The sequence below is a fragment of the Protopterus annectens genome, chromosome 10.part0 (assembly GCF_019279795.1).
Source record: "Protopterus annectens isolate FY-2018-M chromosome 10.part0, PAN1.0, whole genome shotgun sequence".
In the NCBI taxonomy this organism is placed as follows: Eukaryota; Metazoa; Chordata; order Ceratodontiformes; family Protopteridae; genus Protopterus; species Protopterus annectens.
This window is the reverse complement of record NC_056744.1, coordinates 1,382,748,666-1,382,763,965: the sequence shown is the minus strand read 5'-3', so window position 1 is coordinate 1,382,763,965 and position 15,300 is coordinate 1,382,748,666. Positions and strand designations below refer to the sequence as shown.

Sequence of the window (15,300 nt, the reverse complement as noted above, 5' to 3'; positions counted from 1 at the left end):
AGCATGCCCAACACATTAGTCATAGTTGACTCGATAATGAGGCACACTGATGTCCCACTCACCAGGTTGAATAAGGAGAAAGTAACAGTCAGCTGCTTGTCAGGTGCCAGGATCCACCACATAATGCATGCATTCAGGTCCCTCAACAACAGGTACAAATATGACTCTGTCATTGTACTTGTGGGTGTGAATGACCTGAGATGTACCTCCCTGGACTGCATGAAAAGAGACATGAAGGAGCTCTCGGATTATGTTGCCCGGGCAGGTATGACCCTAGCCCTGAGCAGCCTCCTACCATCACCCAGAATTATATCAATTAACTCAACTGAAGTTGTGGCTGTGTCTCTACAGACATGAATGAAACATCATTCACCCCTATATTAACCTGCAATCTTTACGCTCCTCCAATAAGATCTTAGCTCAAACTACCAAAGCCAATAATTCTGCTGGGGATTCTCTATTCTCAAACTTTGTAGGTAAAATGTGGAACTCCCTACCGACCATGCTCACCTCAGAACCTTCACTCCTACAATTCAAAAAAAAGCTTAAACCCCATCTCAATACTCTCTGGCAATGTCCCTGTTCCAAACCTGATTAACCACTATCATTTACCCTTCTCTTACCTCTCTATCCTTAACCGCTTTTTAACAAGGCGCCTCACCTTTGTAACTGACCTATGTTTGTTTTTTATATGCTGCTGATATTTTTTTCCCAAGATGTGATGTATCTTTATATTGTATTTAGAACTCAACTATCTTCCTTTTTTTGCATTAACAATGTTCATATGTCTGTTATGTACCTAGAGCTTTTCTCCCCGGGCCTCCGCTGAAAATGGACATGTATCCAGTCGGACTCTCCCGGTTAACAAATGTAAAATAAATAAATAAATACAGAGTACTTGCTAGAATTTCTGTGTAGCCATTGAAGCAGTGGGGGGCAGTTTTACCTCACGGATATTCTGTCCTGCCATATATAAGTGGTACCTTTTGGGTTATTTCTGTTTAATATTTGAGCTTGTTGTTTGTGTTTTTATATGAAGGTAGTGCTGGTGTGTGTTCTTGAAGGCTATGTGTTCCATGTGGTGTGGTGCAAGTGTTGACCTTCTCCTCTTGACCAGCTATTCCGGTCTTGGGAGGAGTGTGTGTGGCTTCCAATTTGGATATATAAGTGCATCTCTTGCAAGTCTGAGTGTTGGTAAGTAATGGGAGGGAATGATACCTCAGTATAAAGAAAAAATGATCAATTTCAACAATTGGCTAAGTTTCTGGTGTCATTCAAAGGGGCTCCAGTATCTGTCAGCCTGGGATGACATTCTCGACAAGCTGCATTGCTTTGCAAGAGATGGCTTGCACCTGTCACCCCTAGGCATTCAAATACTGGCCAAGGCTCTTGCTGCCCTCATAGTGCCTTTTTTAGGCAAGGCTCAAAAGTCAAACCCACCTCCATAAACAGCACAATTAACAAAAAACTGAGGGTTATGCTACTCAGTGCCAGGAGTTCAAATCTCAAAATGCATGCGCTTGAAGCACTCCTCATTACGGAGAATGTTGACATCTGTGCATTAACTGAAACCTGGTTCAAGGTTCTGGAGAGCAACCCAGCACTACCGGACTACCACATGTTTCGGTCACAGAACACAGACCAAAACACAAAAGGAGGGGGGTGTATCCATATTCATCAAGGATGCCTACACCTCCAAGTTAGTGGTGCAGCATGATACCTCTGAGATCATCCATGTGTAACTAACATCGGGCAAATCTGCAATGCAAATTGTGGCCTGCTACAGATCAACCTCCATGATCCAGGACCACCACTCCACCTTTCTGGAGACACTAGAAAACATGAAGGTCCTACCGAACACCCTGATATTGGGTGATTTCAATTACCCTCCCATTAATTGGGAAAACTAATTGAGTACAAACTCCCAGGCCCAGCGCTTCCTGGAATTCATCAACTCAAATGCCCTGGATCAGCTGGTAAACTCTCTACCAGAGGTGAAAACATATTGGACCTGGTCATTACCAACATGGGCGACAGGCGTTCCACACCGGAGGTCAACCTGTCACTGGTTAGATCAGACCCTCTGGATGTCCACACCCCACCACCACCCCCAATTAAGGAAACCACAGTAAAAAACTTTTCTAAAGCAAATTTCACCTTACTTAAGACAGAGGTGGTAAGTTTCACAGCCCCCACGCTAAAGGATAAAGCTGCCCAAGATGCAGAATCCTTTACAGATGTACTCTATGAGGACCTAAAGGGATGCATGGATCGTGACATCCCTAGCAAAACCAAGACTCACTCCTCTAAGAGAAGGAAACCAGTCTGGTGGACCCCTGCCATAAACTGGTTATACAAAAGAAGGAGGAAACTAGTTCAGAAAAAAAGCAAATCCCACGAAGGAAAGACATCCCTGATCAGTATCAGTAAGAAACTAAGGTCCCTCATAAAATCATCCAAAGCTAACTTCGAAAGAAAAATAGCGAAGAATTCAAAAGATCACCACAAAGCCTTCTTTAGCTATGTTAAGAATCTAAGTGGCAACTTGCAGACATGCACTGAACTAGTGCAAAATAGCACAAAATATACTGAACCTACTGATATCACCAACATCCTGGCAGATAGATTCAGTGCAAACTTCGCCCCCCCCTCACCCCAAGGGGCCCACAACAATACCGGAAAAGTGTAGTGCCCCAGAAATCATAGACGCACAGGTGAAAACAGCCCTTTCAAAAGCCAAAAATATAGCATCAGTGGGGCCAGATGGTGTCCCAGGCTGTGTCTTGCATGGACTTCAGAACAAACTAACCCCACACCTAAACATGTTGTCAAACCTCAGCCTCCCTACAGGCTGCGTGCCCACAGAATGGTGCACAGCAACAGTTATTCCACTCCACAAAGGAGGGGCCACAACTGACCTTGGTAACTATCTCTCCATAAGCCTGACTAGCCTGGTCTGCAAGGCTAAGGAGCGCATCATCATGGAACTCATTAACAAAGACATTGGAAACCTCCAAACACTTGACCCGACCCAGTTCGGCTTTGTTAAGGGCAGATCATGCCTACTAAACCTGGATGACTTCTTCAAGACAGTCACCAAGGCCATAGACAAGGGAAAGGTGGTTCACACAGCCTACCTTGACCTCTCCAAGGCTTTCGACACCATTCACCACTTGGGTATTACAGAAAAACTCACCAGCCTGAACATAAACCCCTACGTCATGAGATGGGTTGCCAGCTGGCTTACAGACAGAACTCACACGGTAAGAATAGCCGGCTTCAGGTCCGACTCTAAACCAGTCACAAGTGGTGTCCCACAAGGCTCGGTCCTGGGACCCCAACTGTTTGGCATATGCTTCTCAGAAGTACAGGCAAACACAGGAGGACTATGACTAACCAAGTTCACCAATGACTGCAAACTGAGAGCTATAATTGACTCTCCAGCTGACATGGACTTCCTCCAAAAGGACCTTACTGAGATGGACACCTGGTGTCAAAGTCATGGCCTCAAGCTAAATGCCAAAAAATGAATAGTCATCCCGTTTGGGAAAAACATAACACCCACGAATTACCACATAGGTGGCAGCCCCCTTAATACAGAAGAGGCAATAAATGATCTGGGGATCCAGGTAGATAGTAATCTCTCCATTGACAATCATATTGCCAGAGTAGTTAGGAAATCCTGCCCCATTTGGCATGTACCTCACAAGACACTTCCAACAGCTGGAAAGACCACAAAACTACCTCACCAAGAGGATTACTGGCCTCAAACATATGTCCTATGCAGCCCGACTGAAACAACTCTGGCTGTACTCAGTGGTATATCGCTTACTCAGAGGTGATCTCTGCCTGACTTACAAAGCCATGTCCAACTCAGAATTGATGGACATGCTCCACCTAAAGAAATCCAAGTTACTGCAAGCCACACGCTCTAGTGAGCTAAACCTCACCACAACAATAAATAGAACATGCTGCCACAGAGACTCCCCATGCTTTGTAACAAAATTCCAAACTACATTAAGCAGAGCACCTCACTAACACTCTACAAGAGAAACCTTGACGAGTGGATGGGTAACAGAAAATCCACACCTGGGATCACTGCATTGGCTCTGCTTGACAGAGGATCAGTTAATTAATCAATGGGGTGGTGAAAGCCGACACACTCTGGCTAGGCTTATAAATTTCCTCGGGCAGATAGCCGAGTACCTACCTATGAACCTATAAACTTATGAATCACAGTACAAGCAGAAAATGATTGATTTCAACAATTGGCTAAGTTTTTGGTGTCATTCTAAGGGGATACAGTATCTGTCTGCCTGGGATGACATGATTGACAGACCTAGATGCTTTGCCAAAGATGACCTGCATCTGCCACTCCTGGGCTTCCAGATACTGGCCAAGGTTCTTGCCACCCCTATAGTGCCTTTTTTAGGTGATGTTCCAAAGACCAGATTACCATGACAACAGCTACAAACAAATGCGATCTGAGGGTCATGCTGCTCAATGCTAGAAGTCTAAATCTCAAAATGCACTCACTCAAAGCACTCCCTAAAATGGAAAACATTGACATTTGTGCTGTAACAGAGACCTGGTTCAAGGCAGCAGAAATAACTCATTCCATAACTTTTGGCCCCAGAACTTGAACCAAAGCTCCAAAGGCAGTGGTGTTTCCATATTCATAAAAGATGTGCACATCACCAGACTGGTAGCCCAACATAATGCATCAGAGATACTTCAGGTGCAGCTAACACTGGGTAAGACAGAGATTTAGGTCATTGCCTGCTATAGGTCCCTAACCATGTTCCAAGACTCACACTCCACGTTTCTAAGCACCCTGGAGAATATTAGGGTCCAACCTAACACTCTCATACTGGGTGACTTCAACTACCCCTCCATTAACTGGGAAAGCTACTCATGTACCAATACACTTGCCCAATGTTTCCTGGAATTCATTAATTCCAATGCCCTGGACCAGCTCGTTCTTACCCCCACTAGAGGTAGCAACATCCTTGACATGGTAATTACTAACATGGGTGACCATTGCTCTACAACAATAGTCAACTCCTCTCTGGTTAAATCCGACCACAGACTAATCACCACAGAAATCCACAGCCCCCCCCCCCCCCACAAAGGTAACCACCATGAAAAACTTCTCCAAACTAACTTTGGGTTTCTAAAAACAGAAGTGGCTAACTTCACGTCACCCATGCAAATGAAGAATAGTTGCATGACCGCCAAATCAGACACCAGTGCAGTGTATGAACACGTACACAAATGCATGGATCTCACCATACCCAATAGAACCAAGATGCTCTCCTCCAAAAAAAGGAAGCCAGTCTGGTGGTCCCCTGCCATAAACAAACTCTAGAACAGAAGGAGGAAATTGATGTGCAATAAGATGAAATCCCAAGACTGGAAAAACTCCCTTATCAGCTTTAACAAAAAGTTGAGATACCTCATCAAATCGTCTAACGCTAGCTATGAAAACAGAATTGCAGCAGGTAGTAAAGACAATCACAAGGCCTTCTATAGTTATGCAAAGAATCTCCACAGCAATACCTAGACTTGCTCTGAGCTACTGCACAATGGTACCTCCTATATCGAGCCAACAGATATTGCCAATATCCTGGCCGACACATTCAGTGCCAACTTTATCCCTCTCTCCCCCACCAAAGGAACAACCACAATACCAGTAGATTGCCAGGCACCCAGTATTTCTGCTGCACAGGTTACAACAGCACTGTCCAAGGCCAAGAATACAGCCTCTATGGTACTTAACAATATCCCTGACTGTGTTCTACATGAACTACAGAATGAACTGGCACCTCACCTGTGTGCCCTGTTCAATCAAAGCCTCACCTTAGGCTTTGCCCCTACCAAATGGCACACTGCTTTAGTCATTCCTCTCCACAAAGGAGGAGTGACTACAGACCCTGGGAACTATCGACCCATTAGCCTGATAGTCTGATATGCAAAGCTATGGAACGCATCATCATGGACCTAATAAACAATGATATAGGTAATCTCCAAACTCTGGATCCCACACTATGGTTTTGACTACAGACTCTGGGAGCTGTCGCCCCATTAGCCTGACGAGTCTGATATGCAAAGCTATGAAATGCGTCATCATGGACCTAATAAACAAGGATATAGGGAGTCTCCAAACTCTGGATCCCACACAGTTTGGTTTTGTGAAGGGTAGATCATGCCTGCGCAACCTGGTCGACTTCTTTGAGTCAGTCACCAGAGCTGTGGATGAAGGCAAGGTGGTTCATATAGCCTACCTTGATCTGGCCAAGTCCTTTGATACCATTCCCATTCGGGAATCATAGAAAAACTCACTAAGCTAGGCATCTATTTATTTATTTATATTTGTTGACCAGGAGTGTCCGACTGGATGTAGGTCCATTTTCAAGCGGAGGCCCAGGGAGAAAAGCTCCACAGTTAAAATAAACAGACAGTAATTACATTGGATTACATAGTGATTAGCAATTCACATAGCAATTACTTACAACATATTTACAGATGAAGAACATAATACATCAGTATACAACTAGAATCTTTATCTGTGAAGTACATAACAGACATTAACAAATGTTACAAGAAGTTCCTGCTGTATAATAAGTATTGGCTTATGAGCATCTGAGCTTGCTATAATCAAGGTAGTTAGTGGAGTGGAAAGAAAGGTAGTGGTTAGATGGGGTGGGTGATATTAGAGTGGGAGTTGCAAGGGCATAGCCAGCATGTTTTTAGGTGTGCTTTTAGTAAAGTTTTGAAGTGGGTGCATGATGGTATGGAGGTAATTGTGGGTGGGAGGGAGTTCCATAATTTGGCTATGGTGCAAAAGAATAGTGCTTCACCAGCAGAGTTATTGGCTTTAGGGATCTGCAAGTGATTTTTGTTGCTGGATCTTAGTGGTCTGGTTGTGTGATAGGGTTGGAGTAGATTCTGGAGGGATGGGACATTTAAGCATCAATTATTAATTAATTATTAATCATTTAGGTATCAACCCCTATATCACTAGGTAGGTAACAAACTGGCTCACAGATAGCACCCACAGTGTGAAAGTAGCTGACTCCAAGTCAGACTGCCAACCAGTCATGAGTGGAGTCCCACAGGGTTCGGTCCTGGGTCCTCTCCTGTTTGGTATCTACTTCTCTGAAGTCCAGGCCAACACGAAGGGACTCTGGCTGACAAAGTTCGCAGATAATTCCAAGTTGGGAGCTATTATTAACTCCCCAAGGGATGTTGACATCCTACATTAAGGCCTCACTGAGACCGACGACAAACTCAATGCCAGAAAATGTGTCATCATCCCTTTGGGAAAAACCCAGTTCCCATGAATTACCACATCGATGGCAGTCCACTGAACACAGAAGGCATTATAAGAGATCTGGGAACACAGGTTGATAGCAACCTTTCTTTTGACCACCACATTGCCACTGTGGTCAGAAAATCCTTCTATGTGGCACACCTCATTACTAAGGGTTTTGCATCCAGGAAGAAAGAAGTTATTGTCTCCCTCTACTCTTCCCTCATTAGGCCAGTCATCAAGTACAATGCCCCATTTAGCATGCACCTCACTAGACACCTGCAACAACTAGAGAGGCTGCAAAAGTACCTCACAAAGAGGATCCTAGGCCTTAAACACTTGTCCTATATGGACAGACTCAAAAAGCGCCAACTATTCTCTGACTCGTATCGTCTACTTAGAGGCAATATCTGCTGGACTTACAAAGCCATGTCTGACCCAGCTCTGTTAGAAATGTTACATCTAAAGAAATCACAATCCCTCTGCACCACACACTCCAGAGACCTCAACCTCATTACCACAATCAACAGAACATGCTGGAGGGACAGGTTCTTAACCCAGACACTGCCCATGCTATGGAATAGACTTCCCATACATGTCAAAAAAGAACACCTCACTGGCCCTCTTCAAGAGAAATCTTGATGAGTGGATGGGAAATAGAAAATTCACCCCAGGGGTCACTCCAGTGGCTCTACACAACAGAGGCACTGCGAACTAAGGTTGGGTGGCAGGATGTCAGGGTAATCCTATGGGCTAGGCTTGTAAAGACTCCAGGGCCATTAGCCTAGTACACACCTATGAATTTATGTTATACCAAGGTTCCAATAGATGAACTTCAGTACAGTGATGCAGTGGTTTTTATTTTTTTTTTAAACTTTGTATCTACTGGGACTGTATGGGTTTCTTGATATGTGTATCTACTGGGACTGTATGGGTTTCTTGATATGCTAAACTATTTCCATTATTTTCCCCTATCCCTCCTTATTACAAAATGGAACATATTAAGTGCTGCAGGCATATTAAGCTCAGACAAGATTTGCAACAAGAGCACACAGGCTGAGGATACAAGACAGACAGGATAAGAGAGACACAACAACTTTGTGCAAATATTGTAGAGAATGGTGGAACTGCCTTTCAAATAAACAGTATATGGTCAAAAACTGCAACTGAGTCAAGTGTGAAATGGAACATACATGAAGAGTTCTTATAAGGATGAAAGAGCTGCAGCTAATCTAACAGAGAAATGGCAGGCTAGCAGGCTAGGTGAGATATAACTATATTATGAGGCATTAACATGTGTGGACATGTTATTTTATTTCAGAGGTCTTTTCTAGCCTATAGTATTTGGGATTTACATTTCTCAGAACAATTCAGAATTTTCCCTAGAACTAGTACTCCAAGGTGCATATGTTACTCAAAGTGTGCATGTCAGGACATCATACAATAGGCTAGTAGTATACACCTAGCTTGTGCACTACATAACTGTTTTCTGCTGTTTATATTTTGGATGTTATTCTTAGTGTTCTTCATAGAAACGCTCATGCAGTTCATGCCTAAAATGCTAAAACCTTCTAAGGTTTCTTGGTATAGTCAGATTACAAACGGGCACATTTGTTTTGCCTATACAGTCTGTTTCAACATCATGTCATGAAGCATTGCCACACTGTTCATGCCTTACCTAAGCAATTCTCAGAAGACATAATGAAAAGATGAAGGCCTACAGCAATGGTGGGAATATGGCAGATGTTTAAAGTACTCATTGCAAGGACATTGATTAGGGTCCTCCATGTGTTTATACATTAGTTCCAGGCTATCAGGAGAAAGTAAAAGATTCACAGCATAGACATTGGTGAAAGCCTTCCTCTCATTCTCTTCACAAGGCACTTTATACTCCTCATAAGTGTTGAGCTCCCACTCAGGTAGCAAGGAATCAGTCTTACACTTTTCATCAGAATCACATGAAGTGAACCTCTACCAACTGCCTTGAGAGTGGGTCTAGGATATCTATACAGAACAACCTATGTTTGACAACCTGGAGGCATGAATGCATCTGACCAGCTCATGTAGATCTTTCAAGTCTCCCAGCAGAGGTTCATGTGATGAACCCAACTCAGGTACTTCAGTCCCCTTCTCTAGCTTGCTTCCAAGTCAAGACAGATATGTTAGATAGGATTAAGGGTGCCTCCCATGTCTTGTTGTGACACTTGAGCCACAGAGATGGCACACATGTTGAACATGTCTGCAACATTCAGCTTCTGGTGGGACTTGTCTTTATGAATACTGGTGCACACCCACTATACATCACAGCTTGACACCAACACCTGGCCACATGCTTGCCTCTGAGGTCTTCATTGAACATGTCCAACTTGTGATTCCCTACACAGTCACACATCCTTTACTCATGCCTTTTCTTGGGAGAGCTGATCTTCCTCAGTACATTATCCTGTTTAAATTATTATGAAAAGCTTTTTACATTCCTTGCAGCTGAGAAAGATAAGGCTAATAAGATCACTCTTTCCTACTTGCCTTGGAGATGATCCACTCTTTAGGATAGGTTCTCAGAATCATAAAGTTTATTGAATACTGGTCTGTTCCTCCTCTACTTTCACCCTTGAAATGTTTGGATCACTTTTTGAAAAGAATGCCTTTTACCATCCTCCAAAGCACTTTCCTCAAGAATGTCATTTTTACAGTCTGGATTTTGCTCCTACTGCTATAAAAAATGGAAAGAACTCCAGAGACCCTCCATATAGTGGACTGACATAAACATCCAAGACATATTTCTGTTTCAACATATTGACACTTATAGATTCCAGTGCTTTAGACAGGTAGGCAAGAGGATTCCCTCTTCTGACCCATTGAACAGAGATCCCCTTAACTACCTGTCTCATTGAACACAGTTTCAGTCCCTTGTCATGAACAATGTGCTGGAAACGTTGCCAGGCATCTCTGATTTTGGAATAAACATGTTTCTAGAAAGATTCTTACCATAGCATCTGTACTAAGTTTTTACAGGGGTCTTTGAAATGTTGACCTTGCTGAGCATGTGACTTGGGCCTCAGGCTCACCTCAGACAGAGGAATGTGCCTGCATCAGATGGCATGACTTATACTCTACTAATTTATGAAGAAGCATAACCATGCCATTCTGGGTGATTCTTTTTGCGGTGTATTCCTCTTTTGAAAAGATTTCCTGGCATTCAGTCTAAATAAAATAGGTATTGGCCACCTAGGAAGGTCTGTATAGCACACATCTTTGGTTCTTATAAGCTAAACAAATTTTCCATCTAGAAGGCTACATAAGATGGAGAAGTTGTTCATGCTGTCGCTACACTCTTCATACTTTTAACAATGAATTTATAAGCGTCTGAAATACTATTTTAAAACTGAGTTTTCTCCATAAGTTGAATTTCTTGCCCAAAATTAACTTGAAATAACATATTTTCATGTCTTGGTTACAAACATCTGTTAGCTGCTGGATCCATCTCTTTCCATTTATTGATGATTCATTGTCTTGAGATTATTAAAATGCTTTGGAACATGAAGGTATGTGGTTTTTGAAATAAGGTTTGGAAGTGGAACTCTGTGTAGTATAATAGATTAATCATTAATAGTTATAGTATCCTTATTCAAAAAGGAAATAATTTTACCTAATGTATCTTATAAGTTCAGAACTTTGGGACATATGGCTATAATTGTACCCATTCTCCAGTGATGTTTTGGTCACATCTTCTAGAGCAATCTGGGATGTCTGAAGAGAATCTATGAAGTTCTATTGAAGTGCAAAGAGGATATTGTGCAGTTTTCCCATTATGCAGTGTATATTGTATGAGTGAGTTAGACAGACTGGCTACTAATTTTTATTTTGTCTGCCCATGCCTTCTCAAATGTTTTGAGTAGTTCCAAAGGTATTCTGGTAATGTGTTTATTGCATCTTTTAATAATTTATACAATTTGCTTTATTAATAGACTCACTAATCTCTCTTAATTACTACATTCCATTTATCTACTTGAGGTGTACTTATAATTGAAGAATTTACTGATGAATTCTGGAATATGTTTCATATATATTAGGTTCTTCTCTAGAGACTGATAGAGACAAAACAACCAGTGTCTAGTATTTTAAATGTATGTTTGCTTTTACAGAAGATATAATAGTTTCTGAAACTGCTTGAGTCCTTGTTTCATGTAGTGGAATGGAATAACATTTACATAATGATACTTCTAACCACACAAATCTCAACCAAAGAAACATCACACAATTTTGCTGAATCACAGAACAATGACTGTCATTTGGACTCTACCACGGGTCCTCTGGGGAGGGATAGACACGTTTTCCAGTTAACTGAATGGGATTCAATCTTCTTTTGTTGATAATCCTGTGTCAACCAAAGGCTGTTTGACATTATGCATTACACATCGAATAGTCATTTTTATTCCAGGTTCTATGTTCCATTTTTCAGGATCTGGTGATAGGATCTCTTATGAGCCTGGTAATTACCCTGGCAGCAAACTACATGGAGTAGCATACAGAAAATGTGAAACAATAGTGCAGAAGTTCTTTAAGTGCTTCTACTTCCAATACATTTACTAGAGCTGGATGAAATATGGGAATGAATAACCACCAATATTGGCAGATGAATCATTGTAACCATTTTGTCTACTTACTAGAAGTTATGTTGAGTATGTACCAAAGAACATTTTATGCCTCCAACCACTAACTTTATCCTAGTCGTGATCAAACTAAAACCCTTACACCATCAACCTATGGAATCCTATTAGTTCAAACCACTTCATCCCATGTCAAATTCATACCAATATCCCCTATACTTCCCCAACTTAACCATTTTACCAAAAGTTCACCTCCCACTCACCCAGCACATTGCTTCTCCTTTCTATCTGAGTTCATATTTCATAGTTAATCATCCCAATGGTCTTTCTCCTTTTTCATTTTTCTATATATTTTATTGAATAGATAATTGGATAGATAAGACAGATAGACGGAGATACATAGAGTTGCTAGATTGATGCTAAAGCCAATATAGTAATAACAGACTATAAAGAATGGAAATTAAAATTAGTTGTGTAAACAATATAATGAAAACATGGCATAAAATTGGTTTGATGCTTTAAATAGAAAAAAATGTGAAAATGCTTCTAAGCAGGTCTTTGCACAAAATTGCTAAAGAAATATGCATGCACTTCACTCACTTTTAAGCTCATCAGAGTCTTGTATGTACCTCTGTAATGAGGAAAAACAAGCAAAAAATTATAATTAAAAAGGTAACAATCAAACAAAGGCTTTCTGAGAGAAGCATTGTCAAAATGTATCTTTCAAAGAAATGCTATACAAACTACACCAAACCAATGATGAAGACCTGTCATCTTTAATCTAAGCACACCTTTCTTGTATCATTTGCAATTTAAATGAAGCTATAGACTATGTTTGGTAGCTGTAGAACCATATGACAGTAAACAGTGAAGCAGAATTCCTCAAGAAATGGCCGACTAAGTCTTATTAAATCTTGTTTTGCTTTCTTTTATGGTACTAATTGGTACAGAGCTGCTCTTCAACATTGGGAAGACAAAATACAATATGTCTGTTAGCTACAATCTTGTCCATTTTATATGCATGGTAAACGTTTTATGTAATTCTTCATTTTTAAGAGCAAATACTTCATAATACTTTAACTGATATTACTTTTTCTCATTTCAGCTTCTGATTATGAAATAAGAATGAACAAGAACCCGCTGACCTTGAGAAATGACTTCAACAATTCAGAACAAATTAACACTTCACACATTATACCCCTTCCTGCTGGGAGCCAAGAAGTCTTTTCTTTCCAACTTGAAAATGTTGTAATAGAAAATGGAACTATTCTCTACTTTGCTGCACGTGCTTCTGATGAGGCTGCAAACAAGGCAGACATATCTAATATTGCACAGGCAGCAATGATTATTCCAAGTGATCCAATTATTCCAAGTGATCCCGTCGAAGAGATTCGTATTGGTGTTAACATTGCTGTGCTTGTTGCGATAGTAGCAGGATCTTTAATTCTGGTACTAATTATTGTAAGTGCAATTGTATGTGGTATAAATAGCAAAAGAAAAAGAACATCACCCCAAGCTGCATGAATGCAGAGATAATATAACAAGAATTATTCTAAAAAACATATATTACTTTGAAGCATGATATCAATACTCTAAAACACGTAGAAACATCTGTTTGCTAGAAAAATGCATTTGACTTATCTTGTACTATTCTATTCTTATAACCCTGCATAACTAATCTGACATAATTAAGACTAATTCTATTAATGCAATGCATTGGTATTTTGTATTTTCAACCAAGATATGTGCCTTGTCTCTTAACACATATTTATCATTTTAATAAACAGAGAATATGTGCTAAGTGCAGCAAAATGTTACTTATTTTTTGTTTGACATTTGTTAACTGGGTTAGTCTGGCTGGGCAGAAGGCCTTTTTCAGCAGAGACCCGAGGAGAAAAGCTCCAGTATTACATTACTAGATATTAATTTACAAAGAATGGCAACTTTCCTTGGATGCGTTCAGTGCTCCCGGTTTAAACGAGAACTGCAACATCGCTGCAGTTTTAAAATTACGTAGTTATTTGCGATAGAGGAACTTACCACTGACATGGTGTTTTTACGACCATAACAGACCAGTGAAATAAAGTTCTCTTTGCCCTTTGAACTTGACTTTATAAACACAACTAAAGATTGAGGGTATATAGTACATTCCATTTACATACATTTGTTTTTATAGATAGCACAGGTCTTTATTTTTGACTTTCACAGTAAAAACATCTTCCAGGAGAGTTTCCGAAAGTATTTTACGTGTGTTAGACCAGACTGCTGTTTTCATAATGTTTTTACTATGTTTTTATAATGTTTTGACATATACATACAAAAATCACACACATATAAGTTTTAAAATGTACTTTTTCTTTTAGAATTGTATATACGTAGTGTGAAGGTGCTTGAGATTGTGTTGTCACTTCCTGTCATTGAGAGTTTAAAATCTGCAACTGTTATTAATTTATATTGTTAATTGATTTTCAACCTCTGAGGAAGCTGCGTGTTGTTAGTAGCGAAAACGCTCTTTTGTTTTAAATAAAATTAGCGTTTAGGACTACTGGATTGTTGGTGTTTGGGAAGAGGACTCCCATTGTGGATTTTTGTCGTTAATTTACAAAGATAGTAATTTACAAAAGAAGAGATAATACAATAAAAACTAATATTCCTAGTACATGGCGGGTTCAGTTTTTACAAAAGAAAACATTATTCTGAAATGAATACAAAAAGTACAAGTATCTTTTATTTTCAAGTGGATGCTTATTTGGCCCATGACTGATGGGTTATTATGTAATGTGTTGTTCATCATCTCCTCTCTTTTATGTATGATAAGGGTTCACAAGTTTTACCTCTATCAGAGTTTCTCCATGTGTAGATTACCATAGATAAAATCCTATACCATATCCTAGCCAGCTACAGGCCACTCTCTATATCCCAAGAAACTCACAATGCATCCTTAGACCTTCTGGAGACACTCACCATCCAACCAAATACCCTATTTTTGGAAGACGTTCATTACCCCTTTATAGACTGGGAATCCTACATGGCCTCAGATTTACAGGCACAAAGATTTCTGGACTTTGCAAATGGAAACACCCTTGACCAAATAGTGAATACACCAGCTAGAGGCTCCAACATACTGGACCTTGTGCTCCCAAATATGGGAGAATGCTGCACTCCTCTGAATGTCTTATTCCTCCTCTCTGGTCAGGTCTGATGATAAAACTATCTCCTTCAAAATCAAAATCAACTCCATAATCCCATTAAAATCAATAATAGTTAGGAACTATTCCATGACAAGTTACCTGTTATTAAGTAATGATCTGTCAAAATTAACGGCCCCTCCAAACTCTGAAAACACAGCAGCCTGTACTGAATTGCTGTCAAAACCTC

At 40.5% G+C, this 15,300-nt stretch overlaps 1 protein-coding gene across 1 annotated transcript in view; it reads left to right on the top strand.

The window, feature by feature from the left end:
* CLCA4 (chloride channel accessory 4) overlaps nt 1-13,983 on the top strand; it is a 580,176-nt gene extending 566,193 nt beyond the window's left edge. Inside the window, exon 14 of the mRNA XM_044086020.1 lies at nt 13,028-13,983. Within this exon, the coding sequence (XP_043941955.1) occupies nt 13,028-13,446 (419 nt within the window). The 3' untranslated portion in view covers nt 13,447-13,983. The remainder of the gene's footprint in view (nt 1-13,027) is intronic.
* The last annotated feature ends 1,317 nt before the right edge of the window (nt 13,984-15,300 follow it).